The sequence below is a fragment of the Empidonax traillii genome, unplaced genomic scaffold (assembly GCF_003031625.1).
Source record: "Empidonax traillii isolate 1590-97213 ecotype Southwest subspecies unplaced genomic scaffold, ASM303162v1 scaffold8:size5222938, whole genome shotgun sequence".
Taxonomy (NCBI): domain Eukaryota; kingdom Metazoa; phylum Chordata; class Aves; order Passeriformes; family Tyrannidae; genus Empidonax; species Empidonax traillii.
In genome coordinates, this window is record NW_020955201.1 from 4,417,612 (window position 1) to 4,435,235 (window position 17,624).

A 17,624-nucleotide genomic window follows, 5' to 3' on the forward strand; every position below is an offset into this window, starting at 1 on the left:
CAACCTCACCTCTATGCCTGGAAAGGTGATGGAAGAGATCTTTGTGGAAGTCATCACCAATCATGTAGAAGAAAAGAAGGTCACCAGGAGTCATTACCATGGATTCACCAAGAGGAAAATCATGCTTGATCAATGTGATAGCCCTCTGTGATGGTATGGCAGGATGGGTTGATGAGGGGAGTGCAGTGCAATGGTGTCTCCTTCGACTTCAGCAAGGTTTTTCACACTGTCTCCCATAGGTAAGCTCAGGAAATGTGGTTTAGATGAATGGACAGTGAAGTGAGTCAAGAACTGGCTGAATGGCAGAGCTCAGAGGCTCAGGATCAGTGGAGCAGAATCCAGCTGGAGACCTGTAGTCAATGGCATTCCCCAGGGACCAATGCTGGGTCCAGTTTTATTCAGCTTGCATATCAATTACATGGATGAAGTGAAAGAATGTACCCTTAGCAAGTTTGATGATAAGAAACTGGGGGGAGAGGCTGGCATACCTGAAGGCTGTGCTGCTATTCAGTGGGATCTGGGTAGGTTGGAGAGTTGGGAGGAGAGAATGAAGTTCAACAAAGGCAAGTGTAGGGTCCTGCACCTGGGCAGGAATAACCCCAAGTACCAGTACAGGTTGGGGGCCAACTGCTGGAAAGCAGCTCTGCAGAGAAGGACCTGGAAGTCTTGGGTTGCGTATGAGCCAGCAGTGTGCCCCTGTGGACAGAAGGGCCAACGGTATCCTGGGGTGCATTGGGAAGAACATGGCCAACAGGTCAAGGGAGATGATCTTGCCCCTCTTCCTGGCCTTAGTGAGGCTACATACAGAGTATTGTGTTCAGTTCCGGCTTCCGCAGTTCAGGAAAGACAAGGGGCTACAGGAGAGGGTCCAGCGGAGGGCCACAAAAATGATCAGGGGTCTGGAGCATCTCTCTTATGAGGAGAGACTGTGGGAACTAGGCTTGTTAAGTTCAGAGAAGACTGAGAAGGGATCTCATTATTGCACATAAATATTTCAAAGGCAGGTGCCAAGAGGATGGTGCCAGACCCTTTTCAGTGGTGCCCAGCAGTAGGATGAGGAGCAATGGCCACAAGCTGAAACACAACAAGGTCCACTTCAACATGAGGAAGAACTTTCATGGAGGGTGAGAGAGCACTCTAACAGGCTGTTCAGGGAGGTCACACAGTCAACCTCTCTGGAGACACTAAAAACCCACCTGGAGGCATTCCTGTGTCACTTGCTGTAGGTGACCCTGCCTTGACTAGGTGGTTGGACTGGATGAACTCCAGAGGTCCCTTTCAACCCTAACTATTCTGTGATTCCGTGATTAAGAAATTAATTATTACTTCAAAGATGGAAACAGCTACAAGTTTCTGGGCCACTAGCTCCAAGAAAGACATTGGAGATGCTGGAATGTGTCCAGAGAAGGTCAACAAGGCTGGTGAAGGGTCAGGAGCAGGGTCAGGAGCAGAAGTCCTTTGAGGAGTGGCTGAGGGAGCTGAGGTTGTTTAACCTGGAGAAAAGGAGATTGAAGGGGTAAACTTTTCACTCTCTACCACTACCTGAAAGGAGGCTGTAGCCAGGTGGGGGTTGTTCTCTTCTCCCTAGTAAGAAATGACAGGATGAGAGAAAACAGTCTCAAGTGGCACCAGAGAAAGTTTAGATTGGGTATTAGGGAAAATTTCTTCCCCAAATGGGTTGTCAAACACTGGACCAGTGTTTGACAGGCAAGTGGTGGAGTCATCATCCCTTGAGGGATTTAAAAGACGTGTAGATGTGGTGCTTGAGGAGGTGATTTAGTGATAGACTTGGCAGTGCTGGGAAAGGGTTGGACTTGATGACCTTAGAGGTCTTTTCCAACCCAAATTCTGTGAATCTGTCTTTTTCAACCTTAACAATTCTATGAAGCTATGATTTTAAGTTTTGTATTTCTGAGACTACAAGGTAGAGGGCTAAAGAAAAAAACAGGGAAAAACTCAAACATTAGGCTTAAAAATGCTCGTCACTAGTTTGATTTAAAACTCATGGACCCCAAAATTTGAAATCTAAAGCAACTCTATTAATTTTGACAGCATTTATTAACATCCTAATATCAACACCAACTGCTGCAATAAAGGCACAGAAAATAAGAATTTCTATGCCACAGTATGAAGAGCTGTTTTCTACTCCAGTCTGAACTCAAAAAGCAGAATTTGATGGTCCCAGATAAGTAGACTAACATGAAAAAGTATGACGCATTTTATACCTTATCCAACTTCTGCAGATACTGTCATGTGATTTTTTTTAACTGACAATTCAGTTAAATGTAGCTCATTTCTGTTTTATTTGCTTTTAACAGAGAGAGCACCAAACTTCTTAAGAGAAGTAATTCAGATATAAAATGTCAGTGGAAAACATGCCAGCACATCATCATGGAGAATACCAGAGCCTTCTTTACAGAGCTCAAATATCAATTCAAACTGTAAGAACAGTTTTCATAAGGATAATGAAAAAAAGCTAAATAATTGGAAATGTTTGGACTACAAGCTGTATTAACAGCAGAAATGAATATATATAAGATTAAAGATGTTTGATTGCATTAGGTCTCTTTAGGCCTCTCTGTGTGTAGGTCTCACTTCCTTTCTTTGTGCTACATAACTAATTTTCAGCATTTTCTGAAAATAGGACTCAACAAAGATACAGTGGCTTTTTTTTTTTGTAGTCCAATCAACAGATAAATAAAACTGAAAACAAATATTTTCTACATTCCTTTGTCATCCTTTGTTGAGTATCCAAACCATTTGACAGGAGTATAAATTATTCTCACCCATATATCAGACATGGCCCTATCTGAAAGAGAAGAAATGAAAAAACAAAACAGAACAAAATAAATGGAGAAAAGGCTGAAAGATAAGGACAATAGGGTAACCATTGCTGTTGTCTATTGGAGAAATAAGAAAAGAGGGGCAGCACAGACCAGAGCTCTGAAATGGATTTAGGATATCAATGAGATGTCTCTGGTAAGGGTTAAAAACACATTATTAGGGAGAGTGAAATGTAGCAAAAAATCACTTCCTCTTAATGAATAAATCCAAGTCTGTTGCATACATAAGGAGATAACTTGGATAAAGACTCTTTATTGTACAGAGTCAATTTTCTGCCTAGATAAAAAAAATCATATGGTAATATAGTGGGATAATGAATATACTGTGCCAATGAATATACTGCACCAAGGTTTGGGGTTAGTCTTCTCCCATTTATATTACACCATATCTGGATTTATGCTCCATACTTCCAAGTTCTGATTTCTTGATCCTAGAAGTTGGCATGCATAATGCAGACAGTATTAAACCACTGGTAGTCCAGGCCAATGAAAATTTGAAGAAAGATTATTCCAGACATAGATCAAAACCGTTAGGAACGGCAAGTTCCGAAATGCCCCAGAACAAGTCTCAGTGGGTTAGCGTTTCAGATGGTGACACCAGGGATATCAACAGTTCCACTCATTTGATAATGTGGAGACGTAACTGTTCCTTCTCCTCCTCAAATTCAAAGTCAATCTGGGAGCAAAGAAATGTGCCCATGAAGCCAATTGTCTTTGTGAACATTGGGAGACATTTGTTGAGGAATCCTTAAGTTTAAAGGTGCTGATGAAGACAAATAGCAAGTTGGCTGCTCAGAGAAAACATAATATTGTTTCCTACCCTGAACCACAAAGGTGCTTTTCTTGAAGAAGCAGGGGACTATGACATTTTCAACCTTTCAGCATGGGAGAAATTGAAAATTCTACTTTTAGACATTGCGTGAAGGCAGTTCTACATGTTAGAGAGGGATTTCTGATTAGACTTTATACAAGTACCTCCCGAAGGCTATTTACTTATTTGTCAGCTCAGGTTTGGCCTAGTGAAGTAAAAATGGGCAGAGGCCAGAAATACCAAGTCTATGCAGTACTCATCAAGCCTTACATGCTTATAGAATCATAGAATTTTTTAGGTTGCAAAAGACTCTTAAGATCATTGCACTGGCAAGCCCACTGGGATCAGGACCGCACATGAATTCTTTCATTTCATCACCATTTAGAAAACCACTTATCACTTTTTTCTAGCCCTTTCTTCATGATCTTCTTTTCCCCCAGTCTTTAAAAAATGTCGCACACACGAACTGCAGTATGGCAAGCGTAATCTTTCTTCGGTTTTGTGAAAACTTGTGGAAACAGCGAGACCCTGAGGCTTCAGAAACAATAGGCTGGAAGCCAACGCTTGCCAGGAGCCATGCCAGCTGGCTGGTGAGCACACTGCCAGCTGCAGGGACGAGCCAAATGAGCCTTACTCATAGCCCATGGGAGTATGCCCTGCACACCCACTACTGTGGCAATTCCTCAGTGACTGTACCTGATGTCCAACCCTCCCACTCCTCCACTTTCAAACCAACAGTTTTGTTTCCTAATGGTAATGGTGGCATTTGCCCCTAGTTTTGCATTTATCACAGAATCAACTAGACTGGAAAAGACCTCTGACTGAGATCATTGAGTTCCAACCTATGCAGTCATATAGTAATTATGTGTCCCTAATTAGGGATGTAAGGAGCTTGGGTTTGTAATTTCAGAGAAAAGAAACTCTGAAAAGTGCCTGTGAGTATTAGGTGTCATGCATGTTTCAGAGAGCAGGAATCCAATTCTTTCCCTAACCTACAAACATATGCTGAACAAAGAGGCTCTGGGAATAGATCACATGGATACAATAAGGCCATGCAAACTTTGCTTTCTCACTGCTAAACTCTCAAATCTCAGTCCGCTGATGTGTTACTAATTAATATTGGAAACTAAATCCCTAGGGATGCAGCTATCCAGTTTATTTAAATACTTTACACAGCAGCCAAACTAAGTGTGATAGCTTGTTTACTATGGATTCCTGCCCTATATGGAGCTTTCAGACACACTACATTAAGAAAGACAGCAAAATAACAAGTCATGAAACAAATGGCAATGAATACTGGTATAGCTCATGCTTATCTTTGTGGTATGTAAAAATCACAAGTTTACAGATTCACTGGCCAAATTTTAAACACTAATATAAAGTTAAGCAGGTAGATGGTACAAAAATCGCAACTGTTCTGACAGCTACCCTCTGTTATTTAGCAGCCACCACGTAAGAACGTGGTGTCAAGTTCAATTTGACTGCTTTGCACCTCAGATGAACAACCTGAGTACTTTAAACACAGCACTATCTCCTTCCATTCTCAAAGGTTCCTTGATATTCTCTTTCTGAAAGTTGTAATTTAATTCCCCAAATCAAAATTTAATGCTTTTGTTCAGCAATTTACATGAAATCTAAAGCAAAATAAATAAATGTTTTGAAATAAAGCCTATAACGAAGAGTACAGACCAGCAGCACCAGGCTGCCTAAGCTAGCTCTATTAGAGAGCCATTTTTAGTATTCTAGAAATGTCTGCCATCACACAACAATGTATAGAAGACACTTTTCCAAACTAACCTCTTGATCTGTGAAGATCTCAATGAAGTTCTGGAAAGAGAAAGATCCTGACTGAAGAATAAGTTCTCCTGTGTTTTCAAAGCACTGTCCAGTGAGAACGAGGAGCTTGTGCCTCGCAGCATCTGTGATCATTAAGCGCACCTAGAGTGAAGGAGAGAAATACATCAATAATGGGATTTACCATGTGTTTCTGCATTCCACTGAGAGCATACAGTTTATTTCTCCCAATTTAAAACCATTGTCTGGAGTAGGACTGTCAAAACATTATCAAGTATAGCGCTGTTTACAAAAGACAATGAGAAAGGTGAAAAAGGGAAAAAAGGAGGGACTAGAAGCAATTAGAAAGAAGGTCCGAAGAATAAACCAAACTAATGACATAAAAAAAACATCAAGGAGCAGAACAGAATAAAATTTGAAGGAAAAAAAATTTTCAATGAACAAACATACTAATAGTATAACTATTGGTTTCCTTTAACAGCACTGTACAAACTTGGTAAACTATTTAAAAGCAGATACTTGTTACTTTACTTGATCCTCCTGCACTTACTAATCAATCTTGTTTACTACCCCCCAGGGTAGTAAGAAAGTGCTAAGAGAAATACATATATTCAGTATATTTCTATTGGCTGAATTCAAATTAAGAACAAAACTAAACAAAACCTATGTAAGATTCTGTACTGTTGAATAAATATTTTGCAAATACTTCAAATGTATTCATGGAAAACTGAAAAATCAAGGAGGAATTAAATTAAATTAAATTAAATTAAATTAAATTAAATTATTAAATGAATAGTGGCTCTAGAACAAGGCTATCCACATACTAACTAAATGAGCAAATAAGCAGAGTCCATCTGGGACACCTCCATATGATGTTGCATCCAAGCTCCATCTCCATGGAGATGACACAATCACCTCCTCTCTCCTTGCAAGACATTCTTTCAATTTTTTATATTGATTGTTAAGCAATCAGTTGTTCTAAAAAACTCCTGCTAATGCCTGGGAGGCTGAGCCAGGAAGGCTTAACCTGAATCCCTGCTGAACAACTCACATTTTCAGTACAAGTAGAAAAGAGAGCCTGGAGAGCTTATATCCAAAAGAATATCCCAACTCTACCAAATTGTCATTGTTATTTTATTAAATACGTGACCCTGATGCCGATCAGCAAAAAATTCCTTTAATTAAATGTAGGACTAATGTTGGTCTGTCACCAGTTGAACTATAAATTCTGAAATATCCTTGATGGATTGAGTGTATCTATTTCTATTGTAGACAAAAATATAGACAAAGGTTGCCATCTGTCTGATATGCATTGCCCAAATTTTCTGTTTTAGCTGTATTAAAACCATATCAGAACTGGCTTCCTCTTCTATGTTTTCTGTTGTTATTGGCAGGAGTACTCATCACCCCGGCAACTTTTGTGAAAACTCACCAGGTTTTGCAACAGCAAAACTATTTCCTGACTTGTGAATCGCTGATATGTGACTGTCATATAATTCCCCTTCAGCCTATTTTATTAATTGATGATAAAGTACATTGTGCAGAGCTAGCAAAGTATGGGAAGAAAAAAAGTAAATAAATGCTTGCAGATTACAGAGTATGATGTATGATACACATGGAAGACCTTAACGATACGCATAAATTCTGTGTCTGGGTACAAGCAAGGCTTCCTGAAGGACTAGCAGAAATTTTTCTCCTGATTTCAAGACCACTAAATTTCATAACAAATACTGCAAGGTGATGATTTTTTTCAGTTTAACTCTTGTTTAAGTGTTTGTTTGAAGGAAGTGCACAAGCAAGAGGTAGCCTCAGTCAAAACAGAGGTAAAGATGGAGTGTGAATAGAGATGGGCTCATCAGCAGATCAGTGTTTTCCCAGATCTATGGTAGTCACAGGAGCAACAGAGAGGGGACTTCCTAAGAAGGAAGTACATATTCATGGGGGTTTCAGAAACTTGTTTTCTTAGGGAAACTTCAACCACTCTCCCTTTGGGCTTCTCTCTTCTGGGAGGTATTTTGGCATTTGATAGAATATGATAGGACCTTCAGGCAGAACCATGCTTGGACTACCACGAGGTATGGCTATTGGCAGCCAGAATAGCAGGAATATCATATTTCTTCCTATTTTTTCTTTTATTTTTGGGGGGCTTTTGGGGGGACTTTTTTGGGGGCAGGCAGGAGGTTGGTTGTTGTTGTTGTTTTGGTTTTCTATTTGATTTGGGGTTTGACTGGTTGGTTGGTTAGTTTGGTTTGGTTTTTTCTGAATGAAAAGTTTCAATTTCCTCTTCTGGTGAAGTTAGAGCTTCACAGTATATCACTGTCTCCCCAGATGCAACTTGGAAATCTCTTGATATGTGAAACTAAGTCTTCTATTTGCCATAGTGGGCAGAGCATGTCTACTTCAAACTCTGATTTAATTCTTCCACCTCTTTCTTATTGTCTCTTTCTGGATTGTGTCCAGTCAGAGCCTGGCTTAGCCAGCCAACTTCAGATCTCAGCTTGTAATTTCTGACTGTGACCAGTTTGGCAAGATGAGTGCAAAGAAAAGATTGGCTCCCAGAGTCTAGTGAGACGAAATTAACTGTAACATAGCCAAATATGTTCCAAAACCAAAGCAGTAAGGCCAGGGTTCAGAAGTCATTAATGGCCCTCAAATCATGTTCTTCCATGTGGTCATTCATAAAAGAAATAACAAGCTACAGAGAAAGAAATAGCATTTCCCTACTTTTGGCAGCTCTTTTGGCTCTTCTACTTGTCCACACATGCACACACATTATAGGCTTATAGTCTGAATAAATGTATTGAGTGCTGCTACCCAGGTGGAACCCTTGTCCTTACCAAGGAGTGGTTTGTAACAGGATTTTCATGCATTGTTTTTTGGTGAATGAGCTGCCATTAACTAAGATGACAACTTCAGAAATTTCACTTGTTTTGGACTCCTTTCTTCTGTTTGCATGTAACTTTACTTAAAGTTGGTAATAAAATAGATTTTTTTACCATGTAGCAGAGCTGCTTCATTTCCCAACAGAAATGATATTGTGGCAGTGCTTCCCAACACAGGTCAGCAATGAAATTATCCCTGTTATTTCAACCTTCAGTTTCACTAGCTAAATACACCAATTTTGTCTTTGAGCTACACAATCAGTTCTTTCATTCTACTGAGTTCATAAGGAATTGGCAGTCTTCTTGTGGGCACTCTCCAGAGTCCATTAATCATGTCACATGCTTTTTTAAGGACAGATAAATTACTGTAGAGTCACTATCACATAGTGTGTAATTCCTCTCAAAGACCCAAATTTGTCCCTGGGCACCTTCAGGCACATTCTTCATATGTAAAATAGGCATCCAGAGCTAACAAACAATGGAAAAGCAGAAGAAAAGCAGAGGCACTTTCACCACAGCTGCTTCCGCTGCATCAAGGAGAGAATTTGGTGCATTACAACAAAAGGAATGCTGTGATCAGAAGTGTGTTTCTCTCCTATGCCTCTGACAATTTGTCAGGAGTCTGGGAAGCCAGGGAAAAAATCCAGGGATGCCTGATGTTTTTCATATTTGCTCCTAATATGCCCTTTCATTCAGCGTTAGGACCTGTTCTAAGTCTGTTACGCCTCTGAAATACAGTATTGGAATTTGTCAGTCATTAAGCTGGAAGGCGGTGACTGATTCTCTGTAATCATCTCAACTACATCTGCTTAAATGCTCTCATTGTGTCCCCTTAATAGAGCTTTTCCGAGACATCGAATGAAGTATTTCTGACTTACCTCAGTACTAACTGCTTCATCTGAGGGATTGATGAGGACTACAGTTTCTAAGATATCACTTCTGTGGTGAAGAATCTTCTGACCTGCAAGCACAGAGAGAAAGAAAAAGATAAGAAATTAAATTCAACCATCATGGTGTAAGCAAAGTTCCCTACGGGGATGGCTGGACACTTGCTGCGCTGTCCTGCTTTGTCTTCCTCCTGCTTACAAAAACCGTAGCAAGCAATGTCAGGCAACAAGAGTGAAAGGACACAAAAATAGCATCTAGATCCTGAAAAATTAAAGCCTGTGGAAGTTTGGAGGAGCCTCGCAACCCACTGCCTTTCATACTTAGTCTGTTTCTGTAGTTAGTAGTTATATTCATCTGACTGGGAGTAGATGCCAGAAAAACACAACAGGACCGTTGATTTTTTTTCCTTACATTAATTGGCAAGTTCTTATCAGACTCTCTTTCTGTGGGAACTTCAGTGAGATTAATTAGAAGCCATATTGTCATTCAGAAATCCAGACTGGTAATTAGTCTAAAAACCCAGAAGAGCTGTCCCTTCTGAGCAAACGGCTTGGCTGCTTCGTGCAATATGAAACAAAATAATTAACTTGGCTTAAAAGGGAGTATGAGAGACACAGAACAAGTTACCTATCTGCCAACTTAGAAAAACTCCCTTGTCAAGAGAAGTGAATTAACGAGGTTGAGGATGGTCAGGCTGAAAGGAGCTCTGCATGCCTGAGGGCACCGTGTGAGAGGACGGTCAGATAGCCATTCCCACACTGCCCCTGGCTCGGGCAGGCTTAGTGCTGCCCCTGTCCCTGCCCCAGGCAAACCCAACTCTGCTGGCTGCGACCCTACCCGCCCCAGTGATGCCCCGCCTCCTCGCTGACCTCCCTGCACCCTCCAGCCTTCCTCCTCCTCGCCCATCGAGCCCCCACTGTGATGAGTCTGTCGCTGTTCCTCTGGGGAATCTCTACATTTATAAGCATGGAAGTTCACAATCAAACGACACAAAAAGAAGGAAAAGCGGGGGGGGGGAGGGGGGGGGCGAGGGAGGGGAAATAGTGTTTTCAAGTAAAATGTGAGACAGGGTTGTAGTCTATTCTCTTGTGCATGACAGTGCCTAAGACTCAGACTAATTAGTTTGAAGAAACCTAGTTTTCTTATTTCCTTTTTGCTATACTTCCTTGAAAGAAGATGACAGACTATATATTACAAAAGAGGAGGAGGGCAGGTCTTTCTCAGGAACATCTAGTTCTGGCATTACCCTTTGCAGTACAATTTATTTTTATAGCTTTGCTCCTTGTTTAACAGGAATGCACATCCAGATGGCTCTGTTACTGCAGACTCCTTCAGAAGATGCTCTGTGGTCTGATATTTTAGTTGTTCTTTAGATTTCCCTTAAATTAAGATATTAGGTGGAGTTTATTGAATCTAGTCTGTTAAGGAAACAAAAGAAATCATCACCCTTTAGCTCACACAGAAATCTCTTGCATAATAGTTGGTGGCATTGATCCCATACTTTTCTTCAGGCCAGACTAAGCCTCATATATCATTAGACATTATCACATTAAACACAGGCAGAAAAGAAATGCAATTAACCACATGCTAAGTTAGACAAAGATGCACAGTGTCCACTTGGCTCAAAGAACACACTTTGGACTTAACTGAAGCTGCTCCAGGTGATATATCAGTGTAGCTGGGAGGGGTTTGACCCGAGCAGTTACAACTCGTGTTGACCAGCACCAGTGGCGGTTATTTACATCCTGTACTCCCATAGGCCAGACACTCAGCTTTAGTGCTTGTGTGGGTTCATGGGCCTTGAGACTGATTTTTGGAGGCAATCCTGTTGGTCTGCACCATGTACACAGTGCTCGTTCAAAGATGCATGTGCATGTGTGACTGTCTCCCTTTTCAACTCCTTGGCGTTGACATGCGTTACTGCTCATCATACAGGGTGGGGACCCAGCACTGGCACAGTGTGAGTCACTACACGGGTTCCCATCCCATAGAACACCTGGGAAATTTGCAGCTACTTGCTGATATCGGTAACATGGTCCCATGTCACTGCTTGAGAAATTTAAAACAACAACAACAACAAAACAAACAAACAAACAAAAACCCAACCAAACAAAACCAAAACCAAAACCAAAACAAACAAACAAAAACAAACAAAAAACAAACAGAGAAACAAAAAACTTTTAAAACTATTTGCAATTTTGTAAGAGCAACGCAGGCTTGCTGCCCAGATTGATACCCTGAGACGCTCAACTGGAATGAAGGAAAGCTTCCCACGAGAACAGTTTTATCAGACAGAAATTAATTATCACAGTGTGGGAGCAGAAAACTGAGCAAGGCATGTCACAAACTGGCAAGAGACTGCAACTAACTAAATTACAGATGGAGTGGGAGAATATGAGATTTATGTGGAAGATCTGGGATTCCTTTAACTGTAATGGATTTTTGCAGCCCCTCTCTGTGCATGTGACAGATCATTTCTGTCATGAGACACAGGAAGGAAGGAAGGAAGGAACTTTCAGGTCACACAGAAGTGGTTAAGATTTTACCTGCTTATAATTTCTGGAAAGCAAGTCACAGCCCTATCTTCAGGGCTTTATATCTTTCATATATGAATATTGTTCATGTTAGGAAGAAATCATCTTTTGATTTTATTAAATAAAGCTTCAAATTAATACCCTATATGTGTAAAGAGCCTTAGCAGCTGTTTGATTCAGAACCAGAAAAGAGAGAAGTAAACAGCATCAGACAATTGCTTACAGGGTGATTTTGGCATACATCATCCCATTTCCTATGGCCATACGATTCTACTGCTCTCCTACTCAGCCATATATCAATGACATTTATCTTATGATTATTGAGATGGGGATGGTGTCAGTAATACTTCCTAGAAAAGTGACTGAACAGAATTCTTAACTTACACAGTTGATCTTTTCGGGCCAGTTAAGCAGAGTGAATGTAAGGCCTATTTTTAACTATGTTAAATTTGTGCAAACACAAAATGCAAATGAATGGCAAGGAAGAGAAATCAAGTCCTCCTTCAAGTCTTGTTTAACCAAGGATCACTAGTGACACACTTTTACTGGGCATGCCTGTGCAATCCCTGCCCATGGATTTGCATGTTGTAGGCAACAAGTTACTCAACAGAGGGGTTCACATCAGCTTCTCCTGCCTCTCCAGGTGGACATCAACACTCACCTGCTCCCCATCAATGCTATTCCCACACAATGTAAACAAAGAGGAAGGAGCTAAACCTCACCTGCAGTGATTCTTGGCAGAAAGGGTGAAGGTATTCCTTCTCTCTGAAGATGGTAACTGTTTGACACCTGAGCTGGCATTCAAACACATCTCTTTGGCAACTTTAAACATCTCTTGTTTTTTATTGTAAAGAACTTCAAAGCAACATTTCACCACTGAAATGCATGACTGCTGTGTTCTAGCTGCTGTGTTACATCAGTGACCATGCTGGGTGGCATTAACAGATGGATGGCACAGCCTGCAAGGCTGGCTAATGAAACTTCCCACAAGCCATGAATAAGCAATGAACTCTCTGCAGCTAGCAACATTCAGTGCTCTGCACCTGTAACGAACTCCAATACGCAGTCACCCCAGCTGCCTCTATCTTGTGAAGGACATTGAGGAGAGAAAAATCCTCCAAATGAACCATAAAACATCCATTCCTGGAGTTATTTTTTGAAGTCTGAGAAGACATTTTTAGCAGACAAATACATTCACTGAAGAAAAGACATTTTCCCAGTAGGGCAACACTGCATTTGAGGAGCAGAAACATGTAAACTTTTCCCACATTTCTCGGTATGGATGGCAGAAAAAGCTTGGTGTATTTTAATTCCTACTCAGGACAATGCCCTGTTTATTGATGTCCACATGTAGTAACACCTTCCAAGCTTTTGTCCTGTTTGTCTTTACATTCATGGTAAGCAAGAGCTGGATGATTGAAAAATATTCCTAACTAAATAGTTTTGTATTTATTGGTGTATAGGTGGCTTGGAGGAGAAGTGGAGGAAGAGAGGAGGGGTTTTACACTCCATTTCTATGCACCCATGAGCTAAAGGTCAAGGCAGGGGCAAATCAGACATTCTTTTACATTCAATTAAACTGGTAGAAGAAAATACACCTTCAGCAAAACCAGAAGTAATAAATAGCCTGCAGAACACAATAAAGGTCTTCACCATTGAACAAGAGGCCATAGGGACCATGATCTTTTGGCTGCTAAGACTCTGAAAGATAGTACTGGGGTTTGTCAGTCACTATGTTGGGAAGCAATAACCAGTGTTCAAGAATCATCTCAAGTAAAATCTGTTTCAAATTTACCGTGTTGGATGAAGGTTATTGGAAGGTTATCATATCCCTTGCACATGATACATTTAAAGCAAAAAATTCCTTTGGAAAAAAAGGAGCTTTCTGCCCAGCCAACAGTAATCCAATAACTCATACATTTTAAATAATTTTAAACTGCTCACTGTTTCATCTTCTATTTCTAGGACATCAATTTTGTCCTGCAAAACCAGACGTGTTAACATTCTGTTTGTCATGGCTGTTCTATATTATCAGCAGAGTACTCAGAGTCTGGATTACTGGCCAACTAAAGGTTACTATGTCTTATACTAATTGAATAAATCTATTTTTCCTTGTTTTCAATACAAAGATCCATGGGTATAAATTGTCAATAATGGTGTAATTGTAACCAGCCCCAAGCCACCCACCCTATCAGCCTGGAGGCACTACACTGCAACAAAAAATTCCAGACCAAAGAGAAAGGATCAAGATTCCCTTTTACATCTGATTATTAATTATCTGAAGAAATTTTGCATAAATTATATGGAACACTCCATCATCTCCACCTTCTTTGTTGAGATAGGGCCACCAAAGCACGCTAAGCTTCTGCTGAACTAAACTGCAAGCTGGAGAAATGGGTAAGCGTACAGCATTAAGCAAGGGAGTGGGTTATATAGAGTCACTGAAGGAAATTCTGACATTGTAAAAATCTGGAGTTCTGTATCTGCAAGGAAGAAGAAAATTATTTGCAGACTTGATGGAGAAATACATCCTGTATCATGCCCAGGCATTGGACTATGAGAACAGGACTTCAGAAAACCCCTTCCAGGAACGGTCTGAAAGCCTGCAGGTGATGTTGGTGGCTGCAGAGGGTAATCAGTCAGCCATGTAACTAGCTGACATGATGGGTAGTGCATAACACAGAAGTAAATTCATTTATGCCAGAAAATATAGATTCATTGCCTCCAGGGCTCAATTCAGCCCAAAGGCTTCTTAAATTTAAGATGCCTGCCAGGAAGGCATAGTGATTTTTTCCAGAAAGAACTCCTATATATGTGTGAATATCAGAGTGCTTTACACATTTCTATGTGAAAATAAAATCCATATACCTGCTAGGACGACAACTTGGCGTGACAGCTGTGAACAAAAAGTCAGCTCTACTAACATTGCTGAGCCCTCTGATGGTGACAAGGACTTGCAAGAATGACACTGACTGCAAAGTGTGACTGTTTTTGTTGCCATCATTTAAACCTGCTTGCTCTGGACACAGTGGTTAGTTCAGATTCATATCTAATATTACATGTTTTTTATAGAGGATTATGCTTTGTCTTTGCAAAATTAGGTTAATCTTTGTTGCATCTGATCAGCTGGAATACTGAACTGCGTTGTAACTCTCCAGAAAGCGTAAATCCTTGTTTTAATTTCTCCCTCTACCCAAACAAACGTAATTCTTATTCAAGTTTCATATGGTTCAGCTGCAGCCTGGTGATAGTGAAATGTTTTTCCTACCCACATCTGACTTTCAACAATTTATTAACTACAAGTCCTGAGAGGCACTGTCCTGCAGCATATTGCATTTTTTGATTTTTAAGCTCACATTTATTTAATAAAATAAGGTGTATAATTTCATTTTTGTTCTTGGTAAGTCCTTATCTGTCAGATCTCATTTAAGTTTATACTTTCAGGTAATAACAGAGCCCTGAAAGTGGAAGGCTAGACAGAAGATGATTGTGCGCTCTGAACAGTGACTGCGAGATTCTGCCTCCAGCTACTGTACATGGAGCCAATTCACCAATCCTTGCTCAGGGCTCTTAAATAGCAGTGAGGGAAAGCAAGATGACCTGTTTGCACTAATTCTCATAACTCACATTTTCTGCCTCAAACTTGTATCTCTAGTACTTCCAACTCTGCATATTCTGTGATTCTGTGACTGCAGGGGCCTCAATGCTCTGCGACCATTCCCACTGAAATATCCTGAAGTAAATTCAAGGCATTATATCTTCTTTTTACACATCCTGTTCATCAATAGACTATTTGTTTTATCTTTTCACACTAAATATTGATTTCTTGCATGTTTGCCAACTTTGTGTGACATCTAATTTGCTGTCAAAATACAGCTATTTATCAAGTGGAAGCAAACTGCTGGTCTTTCACTAACATCTGTTCCTGTCAGGGCAAATTATTACTTTCAACTCCAATTTATCATCTTCAGAAAACGGTATTTTGCACATTTTTGCTATTTTACAATTTCAGGGCTTTCAAAAGACTGCTAAAACATTAAAAATCAAAAAGTAACTCTGAAAAAAAGTTGAAGCAAGAAGTCTAAAGCACAATAACAAGACAAGTTTATATATTATAAACTAAACTAAAACCAGTTTATTTCTCGAAAAAGGGAATATGCCACAAAAGCTGAACCAAGTACCCTAGTGATTTCATTATTGATTTCACTGAGGCTCTGGACAGAAGTGAAATTTAAAATCAAGACTGCTGAAGACCTCAACAAAATCAGAGTCAAAGAAAACAAGATTACATATGTTGTTTATATACTGAACTTGTAACAGTAGTGGAATCCAACGCTCCTGATAAATGGGTTCACCCTTGACTTTGTTTAAGAAACTATTATATCCAGTAGTCAGTCAAATTCTCATTTGATGCCATGGTCAGGCACAGCCATCTCCAAACTCTGCCATTTCTGTTCTTCCATTGATCTGTGTCATTTCCAATCCATATGGTGGGTAAAATTTAACTCCCAGAAGCCTTGTCCACCACTATTTAGCAGCACTGTGATTTCAGCGAGAAGATGGAAAGCAAAGGACATAAATCCCAACTGGCATAGCTGGAAAGCTTTCCAGACACAGGAGTGCAGCTATATGATCAAAGAAATCATGTCCTGTAATTATAGGAAGGAGGGGGGAAATAGGAGTGTTTAGATAGCTGAGCAGTTTAATATCTTAGCAGAAAGCGAGTGAAGAGTAATGTCTGTTTCCTAGAGGGCCATGCAATGTCCCTAGTCATGAGAAGTGTCTTGTTCAACAGCATGGCTGTAGTCAGTTCAGCTTTGAGAAGACACCTGTTTTCAACTCAAATGTCTGACATGGGCTTTATTCCTCATGAATCACCCTTCCAGCCTTGGAACAGAGACAGCTAGAAGACTGCTGCATTCATTAACTGGTTTGCCCTTAGATTATTTTTATATAAATTATATTTTCCATTATTTTCAAGGCAATATATAGAACTTATTAATACTCCATATAATTAAAACTTAGGAGCTTCCTCCAAAATATTCACAGTTCAAAGTGGCTTCCTGAAATGTGTATCTTAATTTTGTTTGGGAGTATCTCCACATATTGGTTTTGTAAATTAAAACACTGTGGACACTGTGAACTCTGAACAACTACTTTCACAATTAATTTTACCTTTAGAACATGTTTGACAGGTGTGAAAGAATTTTAACCCCATAAAACAGAGATAGGGAAACAACTTCCAAGGTCGTGAGGAAACAGAAACATGAATCTTTAGAAGCCAATTGGAGTGGCGCAGCTACACAATCCTCTTGGTTCTGCAAGTACATCGCTATCTATTTAGTTTTAGGAAATACTGAATACTTAAAAAGCTAAGCTATGAATAATGGATTATTTTTTGATGGACTCCCTAAGTCATCTTTAGCTACTTCCCAGAACTGAAATTCTTCCATAAACCACTTGCCTGACGGTTAAGATATCAATATTATCTAACAATATTATCACTGCAGACCTTGATACTCTAGCTTCAAATGGCAAGAAAAATTGAAACCAATGCCAACTGAAATTTCTGAGAAATTTGACTGGGACAACCTAGGCAAAAGCCCAGCAATTTTATCTTTTTCTCTATTAGATATTGTATGTCATAAACTTGAGGGCAGGCAGGTAGGTAAATGCGAGGTTCTCTGTAAGCAGTTGTCTTGAGTTACACATCTCCATTACAAATAATAACCTTAAAAAGCTCTTAAGAGCAAGATAATGGCATGTGTACCACAGTCAGCTCTATATTTTTAAGCTGTAAGCCTTTCATTGTCTCTCATTAATCTCTCTTCTGTGCTTACATCTTAATTACATAGCAAATGGCAGGATGCTC

General features: G+C 40.0%; 1 protein-coding gene across 2 annotated transcripts in view; it reads right to left on the reverse strand.

Moving 5' to 3' along the window:
• MAP1B (microtubule associated protein 1B) overlaps nt 1-17,624 on the reverse strand; it is a 74,740-nt gene that overhangs the window by 13,602 nt on the left and 43,514 nt on the right. For both annotated transcript variants that reach the window (XR_003571205.1, XM_027883608.1), the window contains exons 3-4: nt 9,209-9,291; nt 5,452-5,592 (exon numbers count right to left, since the gene is read on the reverse strand). Coding sequence is in view for 1 of the 2 variants with exons in the window: in XM_027883608.1 (XP_027739409.1) it covers nt 5,452-5,592; nt 9,209-9,291 (224 nt within the window). In the remaining variant the exon portion in view is untranslated. The remainder of the gene's footprint in view (nt 1-5,451; nt 5,593-9,208; nt 9,292-17,624) is intronic.